The sequence below is a fragment of the Labrus bergylta genome, chromosome 9 (genome assembly GCF_963930695.1).
Source record: "Labrus bergylta chromosome 9, fLabBer1.1, whole genome shotgun sequence".
Classification (NCBI taxonomy): Eukaryota; Metazoa; Chordata; class Actinopteri; order Labriformes; family Labridae; genus Labrus; species Labrus bergylta.
Genome location: NC_089203.1, coordinates 21,428,413 through 21,448,313, shown reverse-complemented (window position 1 = coordinate 21,448,313; position 19,901 = coordinate 21,428,413). Strand labels below are relative to the sequence as shown.

Genomic DNA, 19,901 nt, shown 5'->3' with positions numbered 1-19,901 from the left:
ACGAGCAGCAGAATGTCTTGTCAGCGTATTATGTGCCAGCCGGGATATCTAGCCTTTCAGAAGACAGGCCTCCCTTTGTAATAAAGCAGAGGACAAATCCTGTTATGGAACAGAGATGGGCTCATTGATGCTAGCAGCGGGGGCAGTGGGTTTTAATACCGCTCTCGCATTATAAATCCAGTTTATAGTCAGACCCCTGCCTGGAGATAGCCACGTCCCATCTCACCCCCGGCTCAGCCTTAATTACTGACAAGTAGGATTAAAACACAGGGGAGAATGGGAAGAGGCAGGGGGCATGGAGAGAGTGCTTTGTGTGTGTGTGTGTGTGTGTGTGTGTGTGTGTGTGTGTGTGTGTGTGTGTGTGTGTGTGTGTGTGTGTGTGTGTGTGTGTGTCTTTGTGTCTTTGTTTGTGTGTTTATTGGTGACTTCAGGGCATCACGCATGGTGCTTCTGTGAATGAGCGTGTTTGATGTGAGTGTAAAGATTCTCAGTATTTACTCCAGAGGGTTACATATGGTACAGTGTTTAATACACACACACACACACACACACACACACACACACACACACACACACACGCGTGCACATGCACACACACAGATGGAAGCAGTGGGAGTTCTAATCTCTTCATTGGTTAAAGTGTCTGAGTGGGAGACTCCATGAGGTGATATCATTACTCTTAATAGAATAAATGGATTCTTCTGAGAGAAAGGGAGACAAGAAGAAGAAGAGGAGGAGATAAATAAGACAAAATTCATAATATATATATAAAATAATAAAGTGAAGGTGTAAGTTGTGGTATATCAAATCACGGACATCTCTAAACATCTCATTGAACCAAACACTTATAAAAGCATGAGGACGGGACACCAAATTTAATGAAGAGGGGCCGAAAAAAAAAAAAAAAGGACTAGGAGGAGAGAGTGGAAGAAAGGGAGGAAGGTGAGGAAGAGGGAATGAGACTTAAATCTTCCATATTCTGCTAAATCCACTTCACCGTGTTTCTCTAACACTAATATATGTCTCTAGTCCGTCTAGAAACGCCCCAATGATGAGAAAAGTCCTTCCTCTCTGTCTTTTGCCTGCTTCACTTTTCAGAAAACGTGTGCTCACACAGACTGTTTGGAGATTTTCCCTTCATGACATCACAAAGGGCAGTAGCCCCTCCCCCAGGTGGGTGACACTCCCACAGCTAGGTGTTTGTTCTGCCCTCTGAGTCTGCCTTCTCACTGTAAAACAAGAGGACATGGAGCGAGAAAGACAGAGTACACCCAAGACCTCATTTACATTTAAAGGTTACTTGTTACTATGACTACGTCTCTGTTTTCTTAATTGCATCAACGCATCACACACTTTGCGTCCTCTACATGCGTCTTAGTCCCGCCCACAAGAGATGCACGGAGAGATGCGAGGAGATTTGTTTATAAGAGACATGAGACTTTCCGTGTTGACAGAAAACAGAACCAGACGAGGACTTCTGATTCAAAGATATCGAATGTTGGTCACTCCGCGGTTACTGATGTCCACAGACTTGTCGATTCTGATTTTCACTAAGGTTAAAGCAGGAAACATAGAAACGTGTCCATGTGATTGACTCATGATCTTATCGGGACAATTCCATACAACATAAATGGAAATCAGTGGTTGTTAACGGACGCTGTGTTTGGGGAAATCCCCATTTTCAAAAGTTAAGTCAAGTTCCTCCACCACAAAAGCGCCTCTTGAAAAAGAGGGTGGGGGGGGGGGGGGGGGGGGGGGGGGGAAATCCCACTCTATCCATACTGGTTTGGCAGATTTCAACCCCAGTGTGGCCAGCAGGAACCAGCAGGAATGTGACTCAGACAGCCCCACAGGATTATGGGTACTCTCCCTCGAGATGTCGTGCCATCGTCGTGGCAACCACGAGATCTCCTTCACACAACAAAATACAAAAAAAAAACAAAAAAAACACAACAGACGCATGCACGCAACAAAAAAACCACCCTGTGATCAATCAACAAGGGTGTTTTGGCTGGGGGTCCATGCTGGCAGGACACAGTGTGAGTGTGTGTGTGTGTGTGTGTGTGTGTGTGTGTGTGTGTGTGTGTGTGTGTGTGTGTGTGTTTGTGTGTGTGTGTGTGTGTGTGTGTTATGCTCCCATCAGTAACATCAGTATTGAAGGTTTCTCCTAATGAATCAAAGCAGATTGAACTGCAGGCCCTAAACAAGCTTTTCTTGTGGTTTTAATGAGGTTACCATTACTCAATCGTGTGTGTGTGTGTGTGTGTGTGTGTGTGTGTGTGTGTGTTCATGTATTTGTCACTGTATCCATCTTTGTGTGTGTGTGTGTGTGTGTGTGTGTGTGTGTGTGTGTGTGTGTACGTAATGGCCACATGATTATTCACAGTCATGAAACAATAGAAGAGTGAGTCTCTTATTATGGTTTGATTAGATGATCACACACAGACCCACTGCCACGCTGTGTGTGTGTGTGTGTGTGTGTGTGTGGTGTATTTGTGTACTGAGTGAGTTTTTATCATAGTAGTGCTTTACTACATTCCTGCACATGTGGGTCTGTATTAGTGAGCGACCGCAGATTGTGTGTGTGTGTGTGTGTGTGTGTGTGTGTGTGTGTAATACTCACAGTGTCCGCAGCTTGGGCATGTGGTTGAAGCTGGACAGAGGGATGAGGGTGATGTTGTTGTTGTTGAGGGTGCTGGACGGAGAAGCGGAGAGAAAAGAAGAAAAACAGAGCGTTAGAAAAATAACACGTCGTTCCTTTGTGGGTTTTTTCTTTTACTCTGACGCAGGAATCAAGTTCAACTCGGTCCTGGAGGCAGGTTCAAGTCTACGGCACCTTTTTCTGCAGCTTCTCACAGAGAAACAAGAACCCAGTACAGCCGGTGTCCAATTTGGGTTCTTTTTCATACTCGAGTAAATGTTCTTTAAAAGAACTCTGGCTACGGCAGATCTCAGGATGGTGTTTCACAGATTGTTCTGGTCTTGACTTGGTCTCACCCTGTCTTGGTCTCGGCCTTGACTTGGTCTCACCCTGTCCTGGTCTTTACTTGGTCTCAATACTTAGATGTCTTGGTCTCAATCTTGACTCAGTCTCGATGCTTAAATGTCTTGGCCTCTTGTCCTGGTCTTAGTCTTGTCTCAGTCTTGACCCTAAATGTCTTAGTCTCTGGCCTTGGTCTCTGAGCACCATGGTCTCGCTCAATGTGGGTCTGGACTACAACACGTGTCAATATTATAAAACTCAGTCAGAGTCATTTTCTGATTCTCGTTTAAATGAATAAAAATCGTCTTGATTTGAATTTTAATAAATCGAACATTTTTCTTTTTTTTCAAACCTCATCAAAACTGCAGCCCACTGCGTTTGCACATTCTGACCTTCTGTCCAGGGCGCCACCCGTGTGCCGAGTCATCACAAAGTGTTAACTCATTACTTATTCATACACACACACACACACACACACAAACATGTATGAATACACACAAACCTCTAATGCTAAGCAGATCACGCTGTCTCTGACTGTTAACTCGCTCATAAAACTACCTTCTGTCTCACACGCTATCCTGACCTCAAGATGAATGAAAAACAAGAGAAACACACACACACACACAAACACACACACTCACACACTAACACTTGTAGTTGGAGAGAAACAGGAGTTATTGATTTCTCTGTGTGGGTTTCATGAGCAGAGATGGAGACAGAAATGAGAGCGGAGGGGAAACATTGCAGGAAAATAAACTATTGCATCCAAATGAGAAAAAAGCAGAAAGCACAGGGGGGTAGGATTACATCGACCGACTCGAACAGGCTGCTAATGCTGCAGAGAAAAAACACTAGCAGGCTTTGGGGAGGGGGGGGGTGATATCAGATATGAGATATTACATACTGCAAATCATAAGAGTGGACGAACGGTTGATCTTTATGTGATTTTATGAAGATTAATACGTAAATATTAGAGCATATACTCTAAAATTGGAGTTTAGGCCCCGACTTGCCCCCCCAAAGCGATCCCTAAATGTCTTGGTCTGGTCTCTGTCTTGCCCTGCCTTGGTCTTTACTTGGTCTCCATCCCTAACTGTCTCGTTTTTCACTCGGTCTCGCCCTGTCTTGAATTGGTCTCCATCCACTGGATGTCTTAGTCTGGTCTTGGTCTTGACTTGGTCTTGATCCCTAAATTATTTGATGTTGCCTTGGCCTTACCCTGTCTTAGTCTCAATCTTGACTCTGTTTTGATCCCTAACTGTCTCGGTCTTGACTCGGTCTCGCCCTGTCTTGGTCTTGGTCTTACCTCTGACTTGCTCCCTTAATGACCCGGTGTTCGATGTGTTGAATGGTTTAAGGAAAACAGAGTGAATGAGACGTTCCATGAAACAGAAGAAATCCTCAGGTTTCAAACATCTAGATTACTTTAAAATTCATCAGCAGTTTTTCTTGTAACTGCTTGGAGCCAAAGTCAACTCACTCCACTGCGACTCTTTGCTCTGGTTTCTACCCGAGTTTCACGGATCATTAATTTCACCCGATTTAAAAAAACAGTCCGAGTTGACTCTACATCCTGACCCTAAACCCGACGTGTTCAAAGAGACATTGTTCCCGGACGCGGGACGACTGAGCGGTAATGTTTTCGCATCTAAAACCTTTCCATTTTTCATGTTTGACAATGTGTTCTTAACGCTTCCCGACAAGGACAAGGTCGGCGTTCTCTTTCTCCGTGTGTGTGAGAAAAAACGACCTCCGATTCAACATGAGAGGATTTCCATTTCCAGCGTCTGCAACGTGTTTGTGCCTAAACACACAATGTGACCGCGACGAGGTGGTTTGGATTTCACCGACCAAAATCAACGAGTGTTTGTTTAACAGTGTAGTCACAATCGTTCAAAATTTGGTCATAACACAGAGTTTGCTGTGTTTTTACTAACACCCACTTAGCCTTAAAATAGACCGATCCTGCTCCACTCTGTTGATGTTTCTGCTTTCCTCTCTCTTTAATTCTCCCTCCTTCCGATCCTCTTTCAGCGCACCGCTCCCAGCCAGAAGAGCCTCAGCGGCCTTGGTAGACGGATGAAGTTTCACACTCACTCTCTCTCTCTCTCTCTCTCTCTCTCTCTCTCTGTCTCTCTCTCTATGGTCGGCCCTGTCAGGGGTGATTCCGCCCGGTATATATAATTTAATTGTGAAATAACAATAATTTCCCTCTGCAATTTCCCCGTCAGTTATTCTCTCGCCCAGCGTGCTCAGCCCCCCTCCACATCTTTCTCTCTCTCTCTCTCAGCCTTAATAAAGTACCGACTGCTCCGACTTTGCCAAAGTAAACACTCAAAACATCGTTTAAAAGTCCACAACGAGGTTTTATAATTTTTCCGAGCTCATTTTACATGCCGCCGGCCATGGCTGAACTCTTTAAAAAAAAAAAAAAACACCATGTGCATGCTCTTAGAGAGGGAAATAGTTGTAGTAAGTTCAGGAGTTACTTTGCAGAGATGAAGCAGAACATCATGCAAAGGCCCTAAGTGTTCATGTAGATGTATTTAAAGGTCACATATCCTCCTCCTCTTCAGTGCAAATAAATCTCAGAACTCTCCAAAACATGTGTGTGAAGTTTCTTGTTCTAAATCCACTCTGATCCTGTATTTGATCATGCCTATAAACCCCTCTATTTCAGCCCTGCTCAGAACAGGCTGTTTCTGTGTCTGTAGCTTTAAATATGTAAATGAGCTGTTTCTGACCACGCCCCTCTCTGGAAGGGGTGTACTCTGGCTTTCTCGCTCCATGTCCTATTGTTTACGGTGAGAAGGCAGACTCAGAGGGCAGAACAAACACCTAGCTGTGGGAGTGTCACGCGCCTGGGGGAGGGGTTACTGCCCTTTGTGATGTCATGAAGGGAAAATCTCCAAACGGCCTGTTTGAGCACACATTTTCTGAAAAGTGGAGCAGGCACAAGACGGAGAGGATGGACTTTAATCGGTTTCTCAAAGACAGAAAGATGTTTGGATTTAACTGTTTCAACGCTGGTGAAGGCGTTGCTGCTCGTCTGCACGCTGCTGCTCTACCCAGATTATAAAACGATAAAGGCCAGGGTGTCAGCTGACTGTTCTGTTTTCTTTGACTTCATTTTGTTAAATGGAAAGCTGATAAAAGATGATCATAATTCTTTTATCTTGAATCTGATCACCCGTCAGTGTGAAACTTTCACTTGTACCTCGTCCTCATGAATCTCCTCTTTATGTACAGACTCTGATTTCTTAGCAGCAGTCTGCTGCCTTGCAGGTTAATAATTTGTGAAACACGTTAAAATAAAAACACGTTTTATTTCTGCAGTGACAGTAAAAAAAAAAAAAAAAAAAAGCTCCAACGCTGTTTTCGACACACAACGGCTCCATTACAAAAACGCCAATTCAGCCACTTTCTTTCTTTAAATTGAGATAGGCTGCAGTGACCGCTGCAGCGCTATCGCAGGACTGATCCATGACCCTGTGTGTGTGTGTGTGTGTGAGATATTGTGAAGTGTATATTCTTGAGTCAGCATGTGCGGTACATGCTTTGGTGTGTCTGCGTTTCTCCGATGCAGCGGTCTCTCTGTTGCAGTTAAAGGGCCTCTGCACAGTCAGTGATGGAGGAGACTCTTTAGAGGAAGCCCACGGGGAGATGCTATCGCTCGTGTTCGTGCCTGCCTGAGTGTGTGTGTTCGAGTCTTAGTGTGTGTGTGTGTGTGTGTGTGTGTGTGTGTGTGTGTGTGTGTGTGTGTGTGTGTATGTATGTATGGTGTTGTGTGTGTGTGTGTGTGTGTGTGTGTGTGTGTGTGTGGTGTTGTGTGAGGGAGAGAAAAAGAGTGATGTTATCATATGTGTCTTTGCTGCAGCCTACACACCGAGGTCAAAGCCTTACTCGTCAATCAAACCTCCTTCATACACACACACGCACACACACACAAACACAAACGCCCTCACAGACAATTTCTGCTCCACTTTAAGATCCTGGATATACTGTAAAGTTGGGCGCTAAAATATTCCTTAAATAATTCATAAATAAATGCTTCAAATAAGCTTCATACGTGGACGCTTTTTTAATATCTGAGAAGACGATAGCGTAGTTCAAAGAGTGACAAGAGGCAGAAGTGAACTTGAGCACAAAGACTTCTGAGGATGTAATCTTTGTCACAATGACGCCCATGTGATCGAGCTGTTAAAGATTTCTGATCCGTACTTTTCCATGCTTGTCACCGTTTACTGCCTCCTCCACGTTCAGTTTTTCCTCTGACACGCGAGTTGACAAGACTTCTCTGACTACAAACAACATGAAGAATGGACAGCGGACTGACTCACCTCAAATGAAGCCAAAAGCTTTAGAGCTCCCCCTTTGCTGACTGGCTTCAGTGTGAGTCAAAAAACCACACCTCCTCCATGTTAACAGAGAGATGGTCCCATGATAGACAGGTTGGTTGACGTCTGCTTTAAAGTGGCTGCGGACTGAATCCCTTCTGAGGAACCTTTGACCTTTAATCAGAAATTAAGTAATTGTGTGTGTTCGACATCAGAAGCAGCGTAACTAAACTCGGCTCTTTTGGCTGTGACCTACTGCGCGGACTCCTGTTTTTAACTGGAGGAGGCTAACGGCTGTCATTGTGTGCAGGATCAGACACATGGCTTCTCATAACCTCTCCTTCGTCCCGAGTGTTTTGGGTCCGGTGTGATATTAGATGTAGAAGTTTAAAAAGGGCACTGAGGCGTCTTGTGGTTTCATAAGGTCGCAGAGTCGATATCCTCCTTCACATCGGTACATCCTGTTCAAGACGCTTTGAGTAAACTACGTCCAAACTTTAATAGAGCCGCAATAAAAACGACCTCCGGAACAGGAAACGTGTTCGCCTGGTTACTGAGATGTCAACCAAATCTATTTCTATCTGTGTGTGTGTGTGTGTGTGTGTGTGTGTGTGTGTGTGTGTGTGTGTGTGTGTGTGTGTGTGTGTTCATAAAGTGTATTTTCCATTAGTCTCTATTATGCTCAATCAGCCCTAACAGACACGGATCGATACACCGACAGCAGGCCTGAATTACAGCCGCCGCTCACACACAACACAACAGTGTAAGTTTACGACTGTGATTACAACCGATATCGACGCCGCGCTCGATGCGATGGTTCTCTGTGGTAATCACGGACATCAGTAATGGTCTGAAAAGAAGGAAGACAGTGAGAGGAGACGACTGGATTAAAGAACACGACGTGGAATATGTCATCAAAATGCAGTCAGTTTTAAACTCTGATTAAACCTGCGGGGGGGGGAGGCATCAGAGTCCTCTATAAGACGCTATAATGAGAATATTTGTCTTTCTATCAATGTTATGTCATTACGATGACAGTCTATGGTCGTGCAGCGATCACAGGGAATAAAAGTAACCACCCCCTCCCACTCGCTCCAGGTGAATTCTCCTGATTATATCCTGCTGCGTTCTCACATCAGCTCACTCTGACTTTCTGCAGAATAAATACGAGGAGGCTGGAGGAGAAACTCTGGTACCCTAATTCTCATAATGAAAGTAATGTTTACAGGTTTTATTATCAGATGAACTGTTACATCCTTTATGAAATCTGTGGCGCAGTTACCACCAACTCTCTACAGATTGTAAAATATTTTACCTTAACTGCACGTTGCTGCTCAAGCCGTCTTCGTTAATGAGGCTCATTTGCTTAAAAATGTGCCAATTTTGCCGCAAAAGAATGCAAAATGGGTCATTTAAATATGAGCACCTGCACACAGAGACCCTATTTGCTCTGTCGCACATTGAGGAGTGCATTTAACCCTTTGCATGTGCTTTGTGAAAACGATGGTGGCTTTTCCCTTACATCATTTGCACAAGCTTAGGAGGTGCAAAAGCCACACTAACTTTTTTTCTGAATCAGGCTCTGTGTTAAATTTATCTCAACACCTAAACTTGGTTTTAAAATAACAGTTTTTCTAAAATAGCGTGGAGCATGTTCTGCTGCAGGTGCTTTTTTTTCCTTCGACCTGAGTTGTAACTGGAATTTATTTCTCTGAGAGCTTTTTCCCACACAGACGCTGAAAAGAGGCCAACCGTCGACGAGGCCTGAAGGACTCTTTGAGTTGATGTGAAGAGCCCTCGGCGTCTTCCCCGAGGCCTCATTACAGCTCTGAGAGGGGGGGGGGGGGACACTTCACTCTCTAAATCACTTATTTGTTTAACCCCTTCACACCCACAATTCCACCTTCCACTCAGGAGGAGCAGAGCGGCCAGGGGAGGCCTGACCTTCCATTAGATGTGTCACATGTTCATTTAACCTCTTTAATCGTTAACGAACGGGGGAGGGGGAGATATCTTTATGAAGATAGATCCTGTGATAAATATGTGTATGCTGCGTCGGACAGCGAGACTCACCAACCCGTGAAGCGTCACATGGCGGCGTGGCTCGATGCCGTGCAGGAGAATGTGTGTGCATGCATTGCAGTGAAGCCGGTGGTCTGTATACAGGACTGAATGTGTTTTTGAAGAATGAAACCGTGGGAATAAAAGCCTCGGCATGTTGATAAGTGTAAATATGCTTGTGTGAAGTTTGCCGAGGCGATAAGTTGCAGAGAAACAGACGCAGAGTTGTACATGAGTGAACGCTCCTTCATCCACTGAGTGTCTCTTTTGATGCAGAGATTTGAACTCGTACGTTGAAGTGATTTTTGACCCTGTTGACTTTCATACGGACTGAAAAGGGTCTAGGAGGTCTGCAAACAGGCTTAAGAGTCCGGGTTAAGGGCTTTTAGGGCTTCAATTGTCTCCTATTTGAACTTTCCCACGGGGTTTAACGCCTGCTCCACTGCTTTCCTCGGTGTTAAATCTGCAGTTTGTGTTTTGTTAGTGTGCATGAGTCAAGTGTGTATTTGTGTTGTTGCATTTATACGTGTGAGTGTGTGTGTGTGTATGTGTGTGGGCTGGTTTAATAAACTCTCAAGTGTTTGAACAACCAAAGTTGCACAATTTATTCCTCTCATCTCGGAGAAAATTGACATTTCCAGAGTGTTGCCGTTGGAAACCACCCTGGGAAAGATCAACTGTTTACAACCCAGACCAAGAAAGCACGAGGAGGCGGAAATAACGAGAAGTTTTTTTTTTTCCGGAGGAATATTTAACTTTGCCACATTTTCAGTCTGAAATACTCCCGTAAGAAAGCAAGCATGATTCAAACGAGGTTGTTTCTTTGTCATCGAACCTCGACAACGGTATCGGCAGATATTGGCAAATAACGTGGCATGAACTGACGTCAGTAGCCGATGTTTATTTGTCATGCCAAATCAGATACCCCGAGTCTGGAGTCAACTTACAAAGGGTATTGTATTCAGACTGAACACGAAAGCTTTGTGGGATTTCAAAATGAAAAAATCGGCAAGCTAGATGTGAAAACGAAGAGAGACGGAGCAGACTGATAGCATAGGAGGCAGACAGAAAGAAGAAGGATGTACATAAAACTCTCCTGATGAGACCATTACACCTTAAACGGGTACAAATGAGATTGCAGATTGCCTCTCTTCCTCGACTCTCCTCCTCCTCCTCCTCTGTGTCCTCTCATCTTTTCTCAATTGTCTTTTAGCTCGGCCTTATATCACTCCTCTCTCTCTCTCTCTCTCTCTGTCCCTCAGCAGCATCTCCCCTCCTCTTTCCTGTCCCGCCACCCGGTGGGATGTGATTAATTGTGAGCGGGTCAGACTGCTGGCACAGAGCTCCAGTATCCGACGCTATTTCCCACCTCTGCATAAGCGCTGTGTTCCAGTGCTCTGTGTGAGGCGTGCACGACTGACTTAATGTGTCACCTGCATGGCTCTTCAGGTTCGTTAGCAACCACCCTCCCCCTCCCCGACCCCCCGACCCCCGCCCCAGCATCTCTGCAGTGCAGAAGGAGATCAACTCCTTTTGTGTATGAATTGTGTGTAGATGACTCGCGTCACAACAAGTGCAGGACAGCGTCTGCGACAAGCAGCTGCAGAAAAATATTCAGTCATGTTGATCACACCTCAGTCGGTGCATTTACAGGAGGGACGTTCGAGCGGACCTCTCTCTCTTTCATGGGCAATGTGTGGGAAACACTGTGATGTGACCTGCAACGATTCATTTGTCTGAGAATGTTTCCCTCTTTAGAAAAATGTAGATTTTTCTTTTCCACATTTGAACTTAGAGAGCCACATCTAGTCCCAACATGGGGGACCAGGACCCACAGGTTGAGTATCGCAGCTTAACGGTGTGGGTACCCGTTATTGACAAGTCGCTACCTCGGCCATCTCTCTGCCAGGATGAAGATATACCGTTTATTGGTCTTGTGGTGTGGTCACTTTTGTTCCTGTTAGACCAAAATGCCAAATTTTGAGGCTTCCAAAAAACCAGCGGGTGACATCATGGCAACATCATTGGCTGCGTCCTTGTCTTTTATACACTCTCTGCTCCCAAACCCTTTGCCCCCTTTTCTCCGGGTCTCCAAACCAACAAACTCTTAAGCCCTTTATAAATCCTCTATCATTATTCCAATGGAAACTGTCAACTGTCACAGTGTGTCTTTATCTCGTTTCAGGCTCCTGCGTCTCTTTCCCTCATCCCCCTGTTCACTCAGACGACTTTCTCTTAAACCCAAACAAATATGTCTGAAACCACCGTCAGTATTCAGAGGACTGAAGCTGCCTTTACACACTTATCTCGGCCTCCTTTCCTCCGCTTTGTTTCCTCCTGTCCATGCCTCCTTCATCCAGTAAATTTCATCCAGATATTTCTAAACATTCAATTCTTCTGCTCTCTGACCCCGCTCTGTTTTTTCTCGATTTCTGACCCTGCATATTTCTTTTCCCACACAGCTTGCTCCCTCTCTCTCTCTCTCTCTCTCTCTCTCTCTCTCTCTGTGCAGGTCAGAGCCTCCGCGGGTGCCGGGGCGCTGGTTGTTGCCTGTGTGTGACGGCTCTGCTGAGCCCGCTGACTCAAACAGAAGCCAAAAGGCCAGCCAAACCAAAATCACTGAACAGCAGAACGCTGCACTGCTGAGCTCTCTTCTGACCCCTCCATGCACACACACACACACTCACACACACACACACACAGACAGAGAAAATCAGAGACACACATATCTACAATAGGATCTGGTGGAACGTATAGGAAGCAGTATTTTGGACAGGCATCGGCAGCAACTCTTAAAAACATGAAACCACTCAAAGTTAATTTTCTTTCTCTGGAAACATTACAGCATGCACACACACACACAGATACATGTACACACACGCACACGTTTGTTTTCGCATTATTAAACTGAAGGTTCAGGAAAGGTTCGTTTAGGGGGCTTCGATCCAGCGCCCACGCGTCCAGGATATAAGACAGATCTGGAGGCAGGACGAGACCGCAGAAATGCAATCGTTACCGGGGGCGGCTGAGGCTGGACACACACCAACTTCACCGGGGATATTCTAATATGTAGGACACACACACACACACACAAACACACACACACACACACACACACACACACACACACACACACACACACACACACACACACACACACACACACACACACACACACACACACACACACACATTTTCTCTACCCACTTACTCTTGTTTAGTTCTGACAGTGGGACCAGCAGAGTTGCACAAACAGTTGCAAAGAGTTGCTGTACGTTTAAGTTCAAATAACACTTCAGGCCAAACACACGTGTGCGTGTGAGTGTGTGTGTATGCGCTTACACACAAATGCATGCATGCACAAATTCAGAAAACCAGAGATTTTCATCAGTAAATGTATCATTTATTTAAAGACGCAGCGTTCGATTTATTTAAAGGAGCACTCTGTAGCTCTGACACCCAGCGTTTAAAAGTAGAGACACACTGGAGACAGCCCCTCCCTAGAGTCGATACTCCACGAGCAGAAACGTGCTCAAACTAGGATCAATATTAGAGATGCTTTTGAAAAATGGAGAGAGGTTTGAATGCAGAAAGGTTTAGAAACCGATGCAGAGCTGGCTAAACACTGAAGCTTCAGTGTCCACCACATGGCAACCTGTGTGAACATCGACTCTAGAGAGGAGGGGGCGGGGGGGAGACAGCTCTCTACAATGTTTTGAATTTTGACTGCATTTTAAACACTAGGTGTCAGAGTTACATACTGCTCCTTTAAAATCTTCTACTAGATTATATTTTTAAAAGAATGTATTGTAATATTTATTTGCTTATCTCGTCGGACTCCAGACTAAATAAAGGCTTCATTAAAATCTATCTGTGGCCTTCCCATGATGCATCATTGTCACATAGCGTGCAAAGCTGGCCACGTGTAAGTAGTTTCATTTAGAAGCTCAGTCCTTTTGGCAGTCTGAGTCCCTCCTAACGCTACATTTGGAAACTTCATTAAAGAGTAATGCTACCGCGCCGACTCCCATTACAACACATCCACTTCTTTTTTAAAGAGGATTCTCAAACGGGCAGCAATGACGGGTGAGGCATCGGGAAGTTTGAGGAAATACGGGAGTGGAAGGAAGTGAGGCTGACACATGAACAGAGACATGAAGTCATGCCTCCAGCTTACAGGCCGGATGCACGGCATTTTGTTCTTCTTTATCAAAGTCCTGACAGGTTCTTGTCTCACTGCTGGCCTGACATCGTCGACGTCACAGTCTCGAACAATTAGCTCTAAGTGAACCTGTAGAGGCTAAATTAACTTCAGCAGAAACGTTGTAATCTTTAAGGGAGGACACGAGTAAAGATTTGAGGAGAAGAAGTACCAAGAAGATGGAGGAGGAGAGAGAAAAAGATGTGTAGGAAAAGAGTCAACGGCAAAGGAGGGATGGAAAAAAAGATGGAGGGGGAAGACGGTAAAGGAGGAATAGTGTAGAGAGGGTAAAGAGGTGGGACATGGAAGATAAAACAAGAGAGAGAAAAGCAAACTGCGGTCGTGTGTTTGAGAGAGAAGCGGGGGAAGAAGGATGAAGAGTGAAAAAAAACAGAAAGAGAGGAAGAGATAGAAGGGAAAGAAAAAAGGAGAAATCGGAGGGGGTGGGGTAAAAAGTACGGCCCGACCGATATGGGAATCTTTGGGCCGATACCGATATCGATAGTGGGGAGAGAATAAAATCTGATATCAATAGATCGGCCGATATCTTTCTTAGATCTGTTCGATCTGTAGAGCTAGATGTACACATTTATTGAGTTGATCTCTCAGTTATCAGACACTGAGCATGTGTGTGAGTGATGATACTTGTTGTAATCCATATAGCGCCTTCTGCTGGAGACAGAGAACTGCTGGTGTGATACAATGAAACTCAAATGACATGCTGTTTGACAGGTAAATAAATCTAGAGATATCGGTGTATATCTGAGGTGAAATTAGTCGATAGTGATAGTTACTGGATATGCTAATATTGGTTGATAGAAAGAAGGGGTGTGTGTGTGTGTGTGTGTGTGTGTGTGTGTGTGTGTGTGTGTGTGTGTGTGTGTGTGTGTGTGTGTGTGTGTGTGTGTGTGGGGGAACGAAAGAATTCATTAGGAAGAAATAAAAAAAATGGGTAAAGAGAGAGATGGCAGAGATAGAGAGAGGGAGGGGGGAGAGAGAGTTACAGGCAGAGTGAAAGTCACCTTGTGGAGCAGCAGCGCACTGAGCAACTCAGTCCGTCTCCCCTTATGAATTATGACAGTCGCTGGTCGGCCAAAACCCCTCTGCTGCCTACGCACACACACACACACACACACACACACACACACACACACACACACACACGCTTTTCTCTCATCTGTTACTCTATCTTTTCTTACTCTGTCCTTCTGTCTCAGTGGTACACACTCCATCATAAAATATGCAGCTGTTCCACAGCTCTTTAGAGTGCATCTAAGACCCCACAACTCTGTGTCTGTGTGTGTGTGTGTGTGTGTGTGTGTGTGTGTGTGTGTGTGTGTGTGAGTGAGTGAGAGAGAGAGAGAGTGAGTGAGTGTGTGCGTGTGTGTGTGTGTGTGTGTGTGTGTGTGTGTGTGTGTGTGTGTGTGTGCCATCATGTACTGACAGTGTGAATCTTCTCTTTTCTAACCTTCTCACTGTCCCTCTCTCTCTCTCTCTCTCTCTCTCTCTCTCTCTCTCTGTCACACCCCTGAGTCGTCGTCTTTCCTGCACTTTTCAGTTTCTGAAAACTTGAATCTTTTCAGGTTTTTTTTTTTTTTCATGACATCCGACCTGCTTCCCTTTCACACTCGCTATCTTTGATGCTCAAAATCTCCCTGCCCCCACTCCGAGTCATTTACTGCACTATCGTCACAGAGACGGGTGTCCTGCAGGACAAAGACAGCCATCTTTTTTTTTTTTAACTTTTATTCTTTACATGCAAAATGTTCATAACTTTCCTTTCTGGAGACACCCTGAGGAAACTGTTCTTGAACATTTTGGACTATAAGCACAAAGAATGTCTCTTTAAAGCTGACACTCTGCAGTTTCAGGATGTGTCAACATTCTGACAAAAATCACTAAAACGTGCGTCCTGCTGTTGAAATAAGGCCGGCCTTCGTCACAAACCTGTGCGGCACACACTCACTTCTTTCAGGATGTCATTTATTAATTAAAGCAGCATATCCACGTGTCAGGAATTTCATTTGCTAAAAGAAACACCTCTCATCCAAATCTCACCATTCTCTCGTTTGGCCAGCAGGGGGAGAACGCACTGGTGGAAAATACCAGTTTCAGACTTTTGTACTAAGATGGCGACTACGGGCCAATGTGAAAAAATATTTAGCCCACCAGCCATCATGCTTAGCTTTGTCCACCTCCACTGGCCCCCCCGTGCCCCAGCAAATCAAACTCCTGGCTCCTCCCCCTACCAGTCTGAGCTCCTCCCATCCGCACTCTCCGGTCTGCTGATGCAAACCTCCCGTCCCCCCTTTCCTGCAGGACCTTCGTCTCCATTGCTGCTCCCACCCTATGGAACTCACTCCCAAACACCATCAGAGACCAACAAGTGGCTTAACGATAATATACAAACGCTGTGAGAGAGTCACATCCTGTATCTGAGCCTGTCAATCAACAGGATGCAAGACAGTTCTGATGTAACGTCTGCAGATCGAAAGGGACCGGATCGTCTCAGGAAGCTAAGGACGGTGGGTTTCTACAATTCTCCAAAATGCAGCAGGGCGACTGATCTGCAATCTACCAAAAAGATCACATGTCACTCAGCTGTTCATCTCCCTCCACTGGCTCCTGGTTACTGCTCACATCAAATTTTAAACTCTGCTGATCGCTTACAAAAAGACTCCTCCTTAACTAAACTCTCTCATATAGGTCTACACTCCCTCCCGCCCACTACGCTCTGACAATGAAACTCCATTCGATTTGCAGAGTCTCAAGAACAGCTGTCGACGCTGTGCTCTGCCTCTGGCCACTTCCTGTCAGCACCTGTGCTCTGCCTCTGGCCACTTCCTGTCAGCACCTGTGCTCTGCCTCTGGTCACTTCCTGTCAGCACCTGTGCTCTGCCTCTTGTCACTTCCTGTCAGCACCTGTGTTTCCGCTCAGACTTAAAGCTGTTTGTTTGTACTTCCTGTCTTTGTCTCCTCCTCTCTCTCTCCATGCTCGTGATGTTCTCTCTCTCTGATGTTCGTGTCTTTGGATAAAAGCGTCTGATGAATGAGTTGTAAAATTCTCGTCCAAAGATAACTTTAAGAGCAGAAACATTTAGAAATGAGACACTCTGAAAGTGGAGCAGTGTGCAGTGACTTTGCATACATTCCCATTACCTTGAGAAATAAAGCACCTTCAGATGTGAAGATAAACGACTCGGGGAGAACTCAGCCCTCTTTACATGCCGCAGACCCTTTTCGAAAAATGAACCTGATTAATTCTGTTTAAATCTGGAAAACGATCAAGTACTCATCATCTATTTTCATTCATCTTGGTTGTCAGCAGAGATGTTGAAAGATCAGCGAACGAAAGCCGCATCTGATTCAACCCGTTGAAAACTGCCCGATGAATAATTATTAATTAATCAGCTTCAAATTAGCCTGACATCGCCGCTCGCCGCTACTCGTGGAGTCTTTAGAAACACACAAACACACACAGACACACACCCAAGTACGTGTGTGTTCCCCTGCCAGAACCATTTGTGAATTTGTGATTGCATATGAGTGCATTTATTAAAACACTTGTGCATGTTTCTCCTCTGTGTGTGCGTCCCCTGTGTGTGTGTGTGTGTGTGTGCGCACGCCCTTTCCCCAGCTCATTGGGATGCAAGGTGAGGGCCCGTCGAGTGAGAGCTGTCCAGGCTAGCGTTGGAGTCATTAGCGTGCTCGTTAGTCCAGTTATGTTAAATCTAAATTACCATTCATCATCACACAGGGACCCATCGCTTACTCTGATGTGGCCTGGCCGACACATGCGCTAACTGGATTAGCTCATTCAAAGACACGCAGACGCACTCGCCAAAGCACAGTGGAATTCCAAATCGGGCGTTAGCTCCGGGCTAAAGTGTTTTAAAATAGATTATGTATTATTGATTGAGTCATTGCAGGGCATTAGTAATGATTGGTTCGCCCTTGTGAATGCAAATCGACTCCAAACGGTTCCAGAGGAGCTCACGCTAAAGGCTGTAGATATGAGCTCACAGCTTCCTTCTGATTGGCTGCTGAACTTAACAAAGATACAAACTGTTGTCAGAACAACACAGTCCCACAAAAGCCATTTCAAGGATCCAGTAATAAGAGGAGGAAACATTAGTCCAGCGACATGTTTTGGGGTTAATAAGGACGTTCTTCCTGCGTTCCTCTGTGAGACAAATGAAGTCAATAACACATGGAGCGACTTCAGGGTAGGCCTACATCAGAGGAGAGCTGGCCTGCGGTCAACGCCGGCGTTCAGCACTAAATTAGCTCTCGCTGAGTAAAAACACACGCTGGCACACACAGCCGTTAGCCGCTGCAGGAGGAACACCTACCATCTGTGCTGACGTGATTGCAAAAGAATAGAGAAGACTGAAGTGAAAATTTCTGAGGAATTGAAAAGGGACAAAGTGGATCGAGCCGCTCCTCTGCCAAATGTAAAGAGCGTGTTTATCACATAATTACATTTCCACTTCTGCCGTGTTTATTGGCCTTATACAAGTTTGAGCGCACGTACGGCTGAGGCCATTAAAGGCTTTCTAAAAAAAAAAAAAAGGTTAGCGGTGCTGCTCTCTTCAGCATCGGATTCAAGTCTCTTTCCAGTTTTCTGTGATGTGTTTGAAGCGTCGTTGCAGCGAAAACAGCGACAAGGAGTCAACCTTGTGCATTTTAAAAAAAACAAACAATCTGAAGCCTTCAAACGTTCGTTGTTGAGATGAGAATAACTCGAGCGATTAAGACCAATCTTTGTGTTTATTTTGAACAATGAACACAAAGAGAATCGCCGTCACGCATCCATTAGATTCCCCACTCGGACAAATCAAGTGTTTGGAAATATTGAGCAGCTTCAATTTAATCTGATAGATGTTTAATGATAATTATGAAGAGGAGACTATCAGCTGATTGCGTTGTCATGTGATCACTGCTCCTGATGTCTGGAAGGAGTCACAGGAATCTCAGAGAGAGGAACTGAGTCATCGTGTAAAACTGTTTGGATGCACGCTTTAATACAGTTCTATTTTAAAAAAAATACTATTTATTTTTTTGTACTGTAGACCATGATTATTTCTTAAATTTCTGTTCTGGATTTGTTTGGACCAGAGAAGGTAGGCGGTTTTAAGGCCCCCACCACACAGCCGTTTTGGACGCCCCTCGGTTTGCCAGCAGTTATCAGGTCAAACCAACAGGTGTTGCAGCAATGGAAGCCTCTGCATGTTTCTAATAAGCTCCACGAGCAGAAAAGCGCTCAAACTAGGATCAATATTGGAGATGCTTTTGAAAAATGGAGAGAGGTTAGAACGCAGAAAGGTTTACAGACCGATGCAGAGCTGGCTAAACACTGAAGCTTCAGTGTCCACCACATGGCAACCTGCGTGAACATCAACTCAGACTGCAGTACCCATTTTAAACACTAGGTTCTTTCTAAAATAGACAGCGTGTGCCATGAGCATTGTTTAGCGCAGACAGAGTGTCTTGGGGGTCTGGGGTTTAAGCTTGGGGAGCGCGGGCATCAAGTTTGTGTGCACACACATCCATCACTACTATTAATATCCTCTTTATCTTTCATCATTACGGTATCTAGAATCATTTTTAGAGAAGCCTCATAATGCACGTCTGTTTCTGTTCCAATCGACAAATCAAGAATAAGATGTAACTTCCTTATTTTGGTCATGGTAAAGTGAGACCTGGCAGGTAATATTTTCTAAGTTTACGAGTCCAGAAGGCCTCGCAGACGAGCCAAAAAGTGACTTCCTGAGATGGATAGGCCCCTCGCCAGCCTCACACTCACTCCTCCTCCTCCTCCGCCTTACCTAAAATCACCAGAGCATGCCAATTTCCTTCTTTAATTTTTCATCATGGCAGCAGCCGAGTTTATCTTCGTTAGAGGCTGGGTGAAAAATCACAGGACGGATATGAAGGAAGGAGAAGAGATGACCAGCAGCAGAGGTCAAGCTGGACTCGAAGCCGATGAAACAACGACACGAGATGATAAGAGACTGGTACATCGCAAAGCATTATCATTGCACGGTGGATAAATGTTTCACATTGAAGTTCATAAATCAGCTGGTGTGACTCCAATTTAATCAAATTTCTTTAAGAATCAGGGATCAGATGCAGAGCTGGCTGAACACTGAAGCTTTGGGCTGCAGTACCCATTTTAAACACTAGGTGTCACAGTTTTAAGGAAGATTTAAAGCCATCTTAAAAATCTACAATATTTCCCAACCCACTTGAAAGTAATTAATCAATCAAACTTTAAAGTTAAACTACAAAGCCTGTGCACACACACACACACACACAC

General features: G+C 45.0%; 1 protein-coding gene across 1 annotated transcript in view; it reads right to left on the bottom strand.

The window, feature by feature from the left end:
• slit3 (slit homolog 3 (Drosophila)) overlaps positions 1 to 19,901 on the bottom strand; it is a gene marked incomplete in the record, with an annotated part of 235,943 nt that overhangs the window by 64,111 nt on the left and 151,931 nt on the right. Inside the window, 1 exon segment of the mRNA XM_065958425.1 lies at positions 2,624 to 2,695. Coding sequence (XP_065814497.1) covers positions 2,624 to 2,695 — 72 coding nt within the window.